Consider the following 12,149-nt stretch of genomic DNA (forward strand, 5'->3'; position numbering starts at 1 on the left):
AGATCGAGCTCTGCCCAAAGGAAGATCTCTCCTTCCTTCCTTTTCGATGAATTCCACACAGGCTCACTCCCCACCCAGGACTGCAGAGGACATTTTACATCCCAGGATCTCTGCAGAGACCAGACTTTGAATCCTTTATCTCAGGGGAAACTCCTCAGTGTCCTGTACAGATAGTGGCCCCTGGATCTTTCCCACCAAGAAACAACAAAGACGGAGACTCCCCTATATTGTCTCTCTCACATTTGATATATCAAAATTTTCCAAGGAAAGTCTTAGAAACAGTTCAACATTCTCTTTCCAAGTAGTCAAGAATTCCACCATCAGTGATTCAATACACGTTTCTTTCTGGGGCTGGGCTTGTGGCTCAGTGGTACAGTGCTTGCCTAGCACATGTGAGGCACTGGGTTCCATTCTCAGCACCACATAAAAATAAATAAATAAAATAAAGGTATGGTGTCCATCTACAACTAAAAATTTTTTTAAATGTTTCATCATATATAAATAAAAATTTTTAAAATGTTTTGTGGGAGACCCACCTTGCACGTGACTGGGTCACACTCCCCGGCTGGGTGCTGAGGCGCTCAGTCACAGAAATGTGGCAGAGCTTTCCCCACCCTTCTTGGGTCCGAGGGTCGGTGCCTCGTGCATGGGTGTGTCTTGCTACAGCCCCATGGTGAAGCTATGCTCACCTCTTCCTTTGTAATATGACCCCTTGTCCTGTTTAGGATAGAATCTTCCATGGAAGTGCCTTGTGTGTGTCCCCTTCTCTTACTGTGCCCTTGGGTGTGACCTACCCAGGTGTCAGTCAACCTGCTGACAGTGGACATCATGAAGATACTCAGCCCCCTGAAACCTGACCCCTCGCCTCATTTGAATAGCTTCTCCTCCATAAAAGGGGTCAGTGCATGCTCTCGCTTTCTCTCTCTCTCTTTCTGCGGACCCTTAAGGTCAGAGGAGCCGTCACAGTGACCTTTTTCCCTAACTGGGCTGCACAAAATAATCAACAAGAGACACAAAAACCTTTTTCTTTGGGGTCGCTATGATGGCTCCTCTGATCTTAAGGGTCTACAGAGAGAGAGAGAGCAAGAGCACGCGCTGACCCCTTTTATTGAGGGAAGCTATTCAAATGAGGCAAGGGGTCAGGTTTCAGGGGGCTGAGTATCTTCATGATGTCCACTGTCAGCAGGTTGACTGACACCTGGGTAGGCCACACCCAAGGGCACAGTAAGAGAAGGGGACACACACAAGGCACTTCCATGGAAGATTCTATCCTAAACAGGGCAAGGGGTTATATTACAAAGGAACAGGTGAGCACAGCTTCACCCACCGGGCTGTAGCAAGACACACCCATGTGCAAGACACTGACCCTGGAACCCAAGAAGGGTGGGGAAAGCTCTGCCACATTTCTGTACCTGAGTGCCTCAGCACCCAGCCGGGGAGTGTGACCCAGTCACGTGCAAGGTGGGTCTCCCACAATGTTTCTTTCTACACTGATGTAACATGGCAGCTTCATCATATTCTAGATTCTCATCTACACTTGGATATTCTTCCAGGATTTGTAATTTGTTATAGTGATATATTTACAAATTCTTATGTCTGAAGAATGCTCTTTCATTAATAAAGCTTCATAGTAAGTTTATATCAAGCAGGTTATTTGCTATTTTTGTATTTCCAGTTTTTCTCTGTTATTTTCACCCCATTTTCCCTTCCTATTGTACTATAAATACTGAAATATTTTCTTTCTGATAATATGTCATTTTTCCAACAAATCTCCAAAGATTACGAAAGTGATATCCTTTTTATAAGGCCTGCTGATACTCATTTTGACAGATCTATACTCTTCTAGCTATTCCAATGCTTATATAAATATTCAGAACAATAAATACCTCAATTTGGTATATATTCTTCTAAATAGTCCTATGCCTGTATAAATATATAAAATAATAAATACCTCAGAGTTGGTATTGAAACTTTTTTCAGTTGAAATGGTTAGAAAACCCAATAAAATATACTTACAATACAAAAAAAAATAAATTTACCAACTCATGTACCAAGGCCATTTGATTCCAATGCCTTCAGGCATGATTTCTTCAGAAATTCAAATTTTCTCATCAGGTCACATCTCCTAACTTTCCCTCTGATCCACTTCCACTAACATGGTGGTATCAGAAGCCCCAGATATAAATACTCAAAAGTCCATCAGGAAGAAAGACCATTTCTCAGTATCCCAGCTACTAGTCGCATATCACCTGCAGCTACTGTGAGCACTGATGACTATGGGCTCACAGCTATATCCTTCGCTGGAGTAAGGGATCACTGTTCCTAGAAATTTCTAGGAAGTCACACCCCTATAGAGGGATATTGAGGACAGCTCAGTCAGCGAGTGGCTATTATAAACTGCAAAATGTCAAATCTCTTGCCGGAGGCAGAACTAAGTTCATGGTGGAATTAGCAGGAAGTCAGAAGTGTTCTCCAGGAACTCACAGTTCAGCTAAGGAGATGAGACTAACCGCTAAGGAAGAGCTATGAACAATGGAAGACAAGTGGAATGCAGGGCCACCATGTGTGGTTCTAACAAAGAAATCATGAGTTTCAGAGGCCAGGGAAGAAATGAGAGTTGGAGTAGCCAGAGAAAGTTGACCATACAGATTCAGATTTGGAGGATACAGATCCTCCAAATAAATCTTCAAAGAAGGTGAGCTAACAAGCTATCCAGGGTAGATGTAATTGAAATGTGTATAGGCCACCCTGGACACATCCCTTCCAATAATTGGTCTTCTTTGTAAAACACTAAGCAGACAGTGCAATGAGGCTTCCACCCCTGAGATGGGACTTGACATCAGGACCAAGGATGGGTGCAACGTAAAGAGAATTTCACCAAAAGTCCGCATCCAAGCTCCAGTCCCAAGAGCACTCATTGCAGGACAGCAGAACACAAGGGCCAATGATGAAAAGAACCAAGCCCTTCCCTGCAGAAGCTTTGAGACTAACAAGAGACTCACAAGGCCTAGGAGCTGCCACAGAATCCCAAAAGATTTGCTTTTATCCTCTAAGATGTGTGGAGAGGATGCGATAATGAGCTCTGCGGAAGTGCATTCTCCCTGACAGGGCTGCCTTTTCCCAGGAGCCCCGGAGGGTCTCAGGTGCTGATTCATGATCCAGCAAAACCCTCTGGGCTCACAGCATCTCTCCCACAAAACCACCTCCAAAGCATCTTAAATACTCACTGGCTTGATGAATAAGAAGGAAACCTAAAATTGGTCAGCTACATTCACTTATCTGAGCGACTTTAACTGCCTTTTATGAATTGCCTGAAAAAACCTTAGGTTGGTTTTTCCAAGATGAATCAACTGGATTATTGCACCAGGTAATAAACACATTAATTATCACCCTAAAATCCTGGGCAGATACTGGCTCTGAGGGAAGGTCCACGCACACTAGTAAGATGGAACTAGGCAGAAAATCTGGCCTTTGCTATCAGAATTTACCATCTCCTGGGACCACATCCAGCCTAGGATGTCGGCTCTTGTATGAAACACGCAAGTAAGACTGGAACATTTTAATCTCTCTGGCTTGATGTATCACTAGGTCAATTTTAGAAAATATAACTTCATGGGAAGTTGATATTAGAAAGTGCCAAGTTTATAAAAAACATGTCACTGTAAATTACTATGCTTTCTATATCTATGCTGGTAAGAGAACTAACTATACATATTAAAACTCTGGCTTTGGAATAATATAAACCTAGGTGAGAGTCCAGGTTTCTTTACTGACTTGTTATGTGACCTTGGGTAATGACTTAACTACTCAGAATCTTAGTATGCTCCAGTACAAATTTCATAGCATTGTGAGATTTGTATAAGATAATGTGTGTAGAATGTGTAACATCATGATTGACAGAGAGCAGATGTTCAATGGCTACCAGCATTTAGAAAAGTAATACAGCCTCGTCATTCAACTGGGGTCAGAGAACCAGTGTAGAATCTAAATATTTTTTTCTTTCTAGCTGTGAAATCTCAAGCAAAATACTTGATGATTCTAAGCCTCAGTTTCCTCATCTATAAAATAAGGGCAAACATCCCCAAGTCATAATGTTATTGTCAAGTTAAAAAGGAAATAAAGTCTTTAAGCATCTACCTGAATCAAAGACCTCTACTCCCTCTGCTCTTGCCTCAATCCAAGTTGATGTTACCACAAACCCTTCTTAAATAACATCATACAAAACTGGGCATTGCCAGCCAGATCCTGCCATTTTTCCTTCTGGAAAATATCTTGCAAATTTCTCTGTTTGAAAATAAGCAAAATTTACCATTAGGTAAAAATCCATTCTAAGTTTTCAAAAATCATTATTCTGTCCTCATTTTATTCTTGGGGAAATTGAGGTTCTAATCAGTTAAGAAGTTTTTCCAAAAAGAGATTATGGTACAACTAAGTCTGTCCTAACCCATAAAAAAGGAAAAGAAGAAAAAACTTAGATCACAAAAAAAGACTCCAAAATCATTCTTGATTCTATCCTCCCATGGAAGTTGAGTTTAGACCAATTAATCTACTAGAGGTTTAAATTCTTCTTTGGTAAAAATAGATAATAAAGGCTGCTTAAAGGTCTATTTCAAGGACTAAATTAGATAATACATGCAAAGTATCCAAAATCTTTAGCAGAATGGATCAGTTAAATATGCTATAAGCATATCAAGGAAGATGATAATGAAGTCACCAATAACAAATTAGAGTTGCTTATGTTACATAAAAGATCACAAAAAATATGGTGGATGTGAAAAAAGAAATAAAGTGTGATTTGTATCACAACATCACACGTGTAAATTTGAAAACATAACTAAACCACTGTATTTTTAAATATATACATATCTGTAAACAAATATAAAAAGAATAAACGTGGAAGGATATATATTTTGTTATGTTCTAAGTTTTTAAAATATTTTTAGTTGTAGCTGGACACAATATATTTATTTTATTTGTTTTTGTGTGGTGCTGAGGATCGAACCCAGTGCCTCACACATGTTGGGCAAGCACCCCACATCTGAGTTATAACTCCAGCCCTGAATTTCAAATATAGTAGAGTGAATATCCATGAGGACAGGGAAAGGCATGAGGATGGGGTGAGAAGCCCAGAAACAATAAAATATAATGAAGAAGTGCCTTGCCTTGAGCAACGAGGACTGCCATCGGGAACCGGAGAGTATGAGTCATTCAGCTCAGATCTAAGGTCCCACAATATTATGTTTAAGTAACTACAATTCACTTGGAATAGTGCCTGCACAGTTTATCTAATCAGTACTTAGTACATATTTAATCAATAATTAGTACATATCTAATCAGTAAGGAGTGCACCTATTTCTAATAGTATGGATATTAGGAACCCATCCAAGAGCCTCCTTTAGCCTGTACACTTCGTCATAAGATCCTGGGTTGTAAAGGCAGAAGATGACCATATAATCTAGATCCACTGTCTTCAGAATAGAGTGAAGCCCAAGGACAGGAAGAAACCCTTTGAAGTTTCTTTAGCGGTTCAGTGCCTGTCATAGAGACGGCAACCGCCCAGCTGGAACAATCCCAAGATGGGCTTCTAGCAAGGCTTGACTGATCCCTGGACCCTGGTGCTGGGGTGGCATGGAGCATTGTGTGTGATTGACAATGTCTTCCTCTCACTAGGGATCCTCGGTCAGACCCTGAGGATGCTGTGGACTCAAGGGCACTTTCCACTGGCCCCTTCATGAAAGTGTGTGCAGCTGGAATCTCTACCTGTGGAATCCATAAAGCCATCATGATTTTATAGATGCCCAAGCTGGTTCAGGGCCTCATCACCAGTTCAGAACCTGTGGCAGGAAGATCTCGGCAGAACTAGAAATAGAACAGTGCTCCCATGGTCACCAGGAGAACTGCCTGCTCTCCCCAGGTCTGCAGACAACTCACTCCTTGACTTTTGAAGAAGTCATTAATCTCTCTGGGCATCAGTTTTCTCATCACCAAAATAATAACAGCACCAATCATGTCCATTTCACAGGGATGTGAAGGCAATGACAGATGATTATGAATATAAGAATGTATGAAAGAAAGTGAAAAAGAGGTATTCTGATGAGTAAGTAGTTTTGACTACCATGAGTCTTATCAAAATGGCAATCCCCTGTAGTAGAGCAGTTAATAGTTGTACTGGCGAAAAAGAATTTATTAAAAACTAATTTTGATATTTATAGATCTGGTTATAGATTCAATAATTCTGAATTAGCAAATGCCAACATGAGAGAGTTGGGGATGTGGTACTAGGAGGGCAGGGAAATGGTTCAGGGGAGCAAAGAGAGAAAATGGAATCAGGAGTCTTGGATGAGGACCCTGCTCCTCCACATGTGAGGTCAACAGCTAGTTTTACATGTCTCATCTGTTTCTCATCCACAAATGAGACAAATGTCACTTGTCCAGTAGGATTGTTGCCAGGATGTATAAAATATTGCATATGGAAAGTTCTAGAACAGTAGAGATGACATTGAAGAAAAAAAGGTATGAATCCTGATTTCCAGGCAAAGATCTCAAGCATCACTTGGACTTTAGGCACTTTAATGGGGATTCTGGCTGGACTTGGAAAGGGGCCAGCAGCAAGCACACTCACTCTGATGTGACCCCAATCTGTGCCCAGTGATAACAGAAAATTACAGGGAATGCAAAAATTTCCATGACTCAAATATAAAACAAATCAAATATAATTATTTTGAGCATCTGGTAAAGTATAAGAAAAGAACATCATTTCACTTGATATTTGAAAGCTTGTCCTCAAGCTAAGGTTTAGTGACATTGCTTCCTCTACAAATTCTATCATGCTATTTAGTCTTTTAGTGTATGATAAGCATGTAATAATAATAGAGAAATGCCTCTTATTATTGTCATAATCAACCCATAGAAAAGTATAGAAGAGCTAATTAGAATAGAAAACATTGTCACATGAAATGGAATAAAATATTTGTTTTAATGGGGTAGAAAGGAAGAGAAAAGAAACGATAGGGAAATGACTTTTTCACCTTAGTGAGAGTTTAAATTTACTCAATTACTGAAAGAAAAAAAATATACACACATAGATATATATATATATATATATATGTAGACAAACAAATATATTATTTAAAGAGAGACAAATTGCAATATAACAAAATTTTCTTGAGGGAATGCATTATCTTTCAGAGCAAGAAGTCAATAGATATTTTTTAAGACTGATGATAATAGCAAAAATAAGATTAACTAGCATTATTCAGCTCTTTCAACAGCTGGACTCTGTAGCATTCCTGTTACAGGTATTAATTTATTTAAAGTCCAAAATAACCCTATGATATAGGCACACATTTTCTGCAACATGGATGAGAAATTGAGTCACAAACGTGTTAGATAACTTTCCTAAAGTCAGATAACTAAAAGGTAGCAAGACTATACGTTTGGACATATTATTTATAATCATGATCTTCTAAATGATAAAAAATAAATAAATAATATTGTGAAGATGATGACCTCTGAGCTGGAGTGGTAAAGATTAACATGGAGGGAAAAAAAAAACTTGTATCTATTCATTATCACTGACTGACCAGGAAATTTCAACTGCCTGGTTGAATAATCATATAATAAGAAGAAAAATATGTCATTGTATACAGTAAGGAATTATTCAACATGATGAGTAGATCATCATCTTCCACCTTCTGAACAGATGGTAAGAAGAGATTAAAATTGTTGCATGTCTGGAAGGGATAAAACTAAGGCCAGTGGGTGGAAGGTACAGAGAGGAAGAATCCAGATCCAAAACAGAGAATTACCGGTGGAGCTGTCTGCAGATGGAGGCTCATGTAGCAACTAAATGACCACACGGGGTATGCAGGAGAGGGACTCCAGCCCCAGATGGGGTTAGAATACATGTCACTTTGCTCCCTTCCAAACTTGAGAATCACGTGTCTTGTATCTCCAGAGGAATCCCCAAGATGAAGCAGAATTAATTTGAATCAGAAGCACCAACTCAGGGTTCTCAGCTCCATACAATGCAGAAGAAGCTCAAGGAGAATCATCCGGGTTCAGGATTTCTAAAGAAAAATTTAAAATAAAAAAAAACTCTATACCTAAATTCAGAATTATAAACTCATCTTCTACCATAGAGAAAAAGATTCTGTTCCTGATTCTAAAAATTTTGTTTTGTTTGTTTTGTTATTTTACTTTGTTCTCATCCTCAGACCAACAGTCCACGCTGAATCCATGGCCAAAAATAATCTCACTACAGCGGCCGAGTTCATCCTCACAGGCTTTACTGACCACCCCAACTTGGAGATGCCCCTCTTTCTGATCTTTCTTAGTTTCTATCTTGTCACCCTTCTGGGGAATCTGGGGATGGTGGTACTCATCCGAGTGGATGGCCAGCTCCACACCCCAATGTACTTCTTCCTGAGCCACCTCTCCCTGCTAGATGCCTGCTACAGCTCCGTCATCACCCCTCAGATCCTGGCCACGCTGACCACAGGTAAAATGGTCATCTCCTATGGCCGCTGTGCTGCCCAGTTCTTCTTCTTCACCATCTGTGCAGGTACAGAGTGTTTCCTGCTGGCAGTGATGGCCTATGACCGCTATGTTGCTATTAGCAACCCTCTGCTCTATACTGTGGCCATGAATCCCAGAGTCTGCTGGAGATTGGTGCTGGGAGCCTATGTCTGTGGGATGTCTGGGGCCATCCTGAGAACCACGTGCACCTTCTCCCTCTCCTTCTGTGAGGACAACCGGATCAACTTCTTCTTCTGTGACCTCCCGCCCCTGCTGAAGCTTGCCTGCGGTGACACGACGAGCACTGAGGTCCTCATTGTCTTCTTTGGCAACTTTGTGATTTTGGCCAATGCCTTGGTCATCCTCATTTCCTACCTGCTCATCATCAAGGCTGTTTTGAGGGTGAAGTCTTCAGGGGGCAGGGCCAAGACTTTCTCCACATGCGCCTCCCACCTCACCGCTGTGGCCCTTTTCTTTGGGACCCTCATCTTCATGTATATACGAAGCGGCTCAGGAAAGTCCCTGGAGGAGGACAAGGTGGTGTCTGTCTTCTACACTGTGGTCATCCCCATGCTGAACCCCCTGATCTACAGCCTGAGGAACAAGGACGTGAAGGCTGCCTTCAAAAAGGTCACTGGTAGAGTCCAGGTGTCCCAGAGGGGGTAGGTGGACATGAGAGGACTTCTCATCCTAGGTAGTTTTGTTCCCATGGCTACATATCCAACAGGTTCCAGCACTGTATGCATCCTATAGGCACGAAGGGAGACAAGGCAGACCAGGGCCACCAGGCACATGAGAAACACTGCAAAAGCTGTGAAGTTTGTAGCCAGCAATACCCCTTCCAGCCCATTCCTTGTCACTCAACAGTCCTGCCACTCTTTGATGTCATAACTTAGAAATCCTGAAGTTCACCACCCCAACGCTTGCCACTCTTTCCCTCTGTTCTGGGCTCCCATCAACATTACCCTGTTCTTGTCAAAGATGACATATGGGGACCCCTGTGAATTGGGCTAATAATTGGCCTTCCTTTTTCCTTTTAATATATACATGAATGATCACTTCAATTAGCAGGAGGACTATATAAAACAGAACTGAGACTCTCACTGGCCCAGGGAAGGAGGTCTTTGAGATACAGGCCTCCCTCTTCACCATTAGGGTGTCTTGCCCCTTAGTGTGGCTTCCTTCCTGCTCAGGCCATGGTGGAATTTGCGAACGGCCTTGCAAGCTGGAGACTCACTGGCTCTGTGGTTCCGGCCTCTTTGCTACGCTGATATCTCAGGAAGAACTAAGCCCCTTACCTTTGTGAGGGTCTCCCTCAGCTCTGGCTGCTGAAGCACACCATGCTGCCTCCTCTCCTCACCCACTGCCTACCCCGTGAACAGTTCTTGCAAGCAAAGAGCTCAGAGAGATATAAAAGACAGCCGAGCCGCACATCACCTTCCCTAGCAAAGACCTTGCTATAAATTTATAAAGACTATTGCTATTTAGAAATCTGAATTTGCTCATTACTTGGTTCACATTTTGAAAAATTCAGAGATTCAGAGCCTCAAAGAAAATTGTATTTATAATCTTGTGCTTCAGAAATAAGAATAGCAAAAAAAAAAGAGTCCTTGGAGACCCCCTAGTTAGGCTATCCCAAAGCATAGATTTCATGTCTGTAAATTTCCATTCCAAAAAAAACAAAGACTTTGTAGCTAAATAAGGATGGATAATCTCACCTCAAGAGAAGGAGCTACTAAGTACTAGAATATAATGATATTTGTGTGACAATTCAACAAGTCTTCACTGGAAATTTCCAAAATGAGTTATGGACAACTCTAGACAAGATGTGGCACTAGACCTATCCATGGCCCAGACAGAATGTGTGAAAGCTGCTTTGTGTCACATAACTTGTCTTGTTGACACAGCAGGCAGTTAATATTAAGCTGGTTACATTCTTTCAATTTTTTTCATGTATGTACTTCCCTCAAACAAAAGACAGCTGGATGAACCTAATCTCTTTTTAAAGCATTTGAACTAAGAAACCCTGAAATCATTTTTCTGTTTCAACGAAATGAAAGATGATAAACTTCAATGAGATCATGATCCACCGCCATGTTTTAAGTCAAAGTTAGGAGCAAGCAAAGTTGAGGACTCAAGAATCTTCTTAAATTAATCGATCCAGGACTTGCTTCTGACCTTGGTATTTATGAGGCTCCGGTCAGTGGCATCAAGTCAAAGAAAATGGAAGCAATGGGAGAAATCAAGGCTGTCCATGCCAAGCTACCACTAATCAAGAGATTTGATGTGCTAGTCCAAAAGGGCAAGAGAGCAGTATAGAGGAACCCACTTCTTGCCTGATTGTTCCCAAGATAAAACCAAAACCACCGATATGTAGTCAGCTGAATGTTGAGATGGGTAGCCATGGGAGAGCATTGGAATTCTCCGAGTGCTTAAATCCAGAGTCATCTTGAAAAGGGGCCTGTTTTTTAGCTTGAATCACTTTGGAAGTCAAAAACATCTGAATTTCCCTATCTCTGTGACCCTGCAGCCATTCAACTGCAGGGTCACAGTTAATGGACTTCCGTGAGACAGTCTTGGCTCAGGGTATGGAGTCCATCTGCTAAGAGTTCTATGCTGTGGGAAATGTGAAGTGGGATGGAGAGAGGAACCAAAGGCACTTTGGAGAACCTGCCTTCTGAGTTCAGTGGCGTGCACAGCCACATGGCGTTCTGCGTGGGCACCAAGTCTGATGGCACCATGAACAAGGATGGCAGATCTCACAGATCCCACCACCCCCATCACGGCACAGATCTTTATGGCTCTGTGGCCTTTCCCACCCTCAGAACCATCTGGGTACACACCATAACGCTGGTGTCTGTCCTATCCCACCCCCAGCATTGCAGCCTAAAGAGCTCCAAAGGAATCTTTGCATGAGGAGTTCCACATTTCAACTAGGTTATTCCAGGAGGCAAAGCAGTTGAGAAAAATTTAAACTGCCTTCAGCCACAAATCACTCTGGCTAATCCCTGGAGGGCATCACGGCTGAATAAAGGAGGGTGGTGGAAAGCCCATATGCATAGTTTTTCCCACAGGAGCACACAGCTCAAGACCCAGAGAGAAGCTTTGGTCCACATAGGTCATAATTGCCCTTGCCCTTATCCAAGCACCTTGGCAAGTAAGACTGTTTTTTTTTTCTTTTTTTTCTTTATTTCTTTTTATTTTTCTATATTAAATAATAAATGTAATAAATATAGGACAGTATAAAGGATCCATGAAACAAAGGGTTGATTCTTTGAAATGAAAAAATAAACAAAATTTTGGGTAAACCCATCTTTAGGAAGAGAAGGAAGAGCCAAATAAATAAATAAACAAAATTATAGTTGAAAAAGGAGACATTACGACAGATACCACTGAACTTCAAAGGATCATTAGGGAATATTTTGAAAAATATATGCCTAGCTAAGCACAGTGGTGCACACTTGTAATCCCAGCAACTTGGTACACTGAAGCAGGAGATCACAAGTTCAAAGCCCATTTCAGGAACTTAATGAGGCCCTAAGTAACTTAAACAAGACCCTGTCTCAAAAAAAAAAAAAAATTAAAAAGGGGACTGGGGATGTGGCTTAGCTATTAAGCATCCCTGGGTTCAA

At 41.3% G+C, this 12,149-nt stretch overlaps 1 protein-coding gene across 1 annotated transcript; it reads left to right on the forward strand.

Annotated features, from left to right (window-relative positions):
• Positions 1-8,214: 8,214 nt before the first annotated feature.
• LOC101966443 (olfactory receptor 9I1) lies at positions 8,215-9,183 on the forward strand. The gene has a single exon (XM_005331574.3). The coding sequence runs from the start codon at positions 8,239-8,241 to the stop codon at positions 9,181-9,183; it is 945 nt and encodes a 314-aa protein (XP_005331631.1). The 5' UTR covers positions 8,215-8,238.
• Positions 9,184-12,149: the final 2,966 nt, after the last annotated feature.

The sequence above is a fragment of the Ictidomys tridecemlineatus genome, chromosome 4 (genome assembly GCF_052094955.1).
Source record: "Ictidomys tridecemlineatus isolate mIctTri1 chromosome 4, mIctTri1.hap1, whole genome shotgun sequence".
Taxonomy (NCBI): Eukaryota; Metazoa; Chordata; class Mammalia; order Rodentia; family Sciuridae; genus Ictidomys; species Ictidomys tridecemlineatus.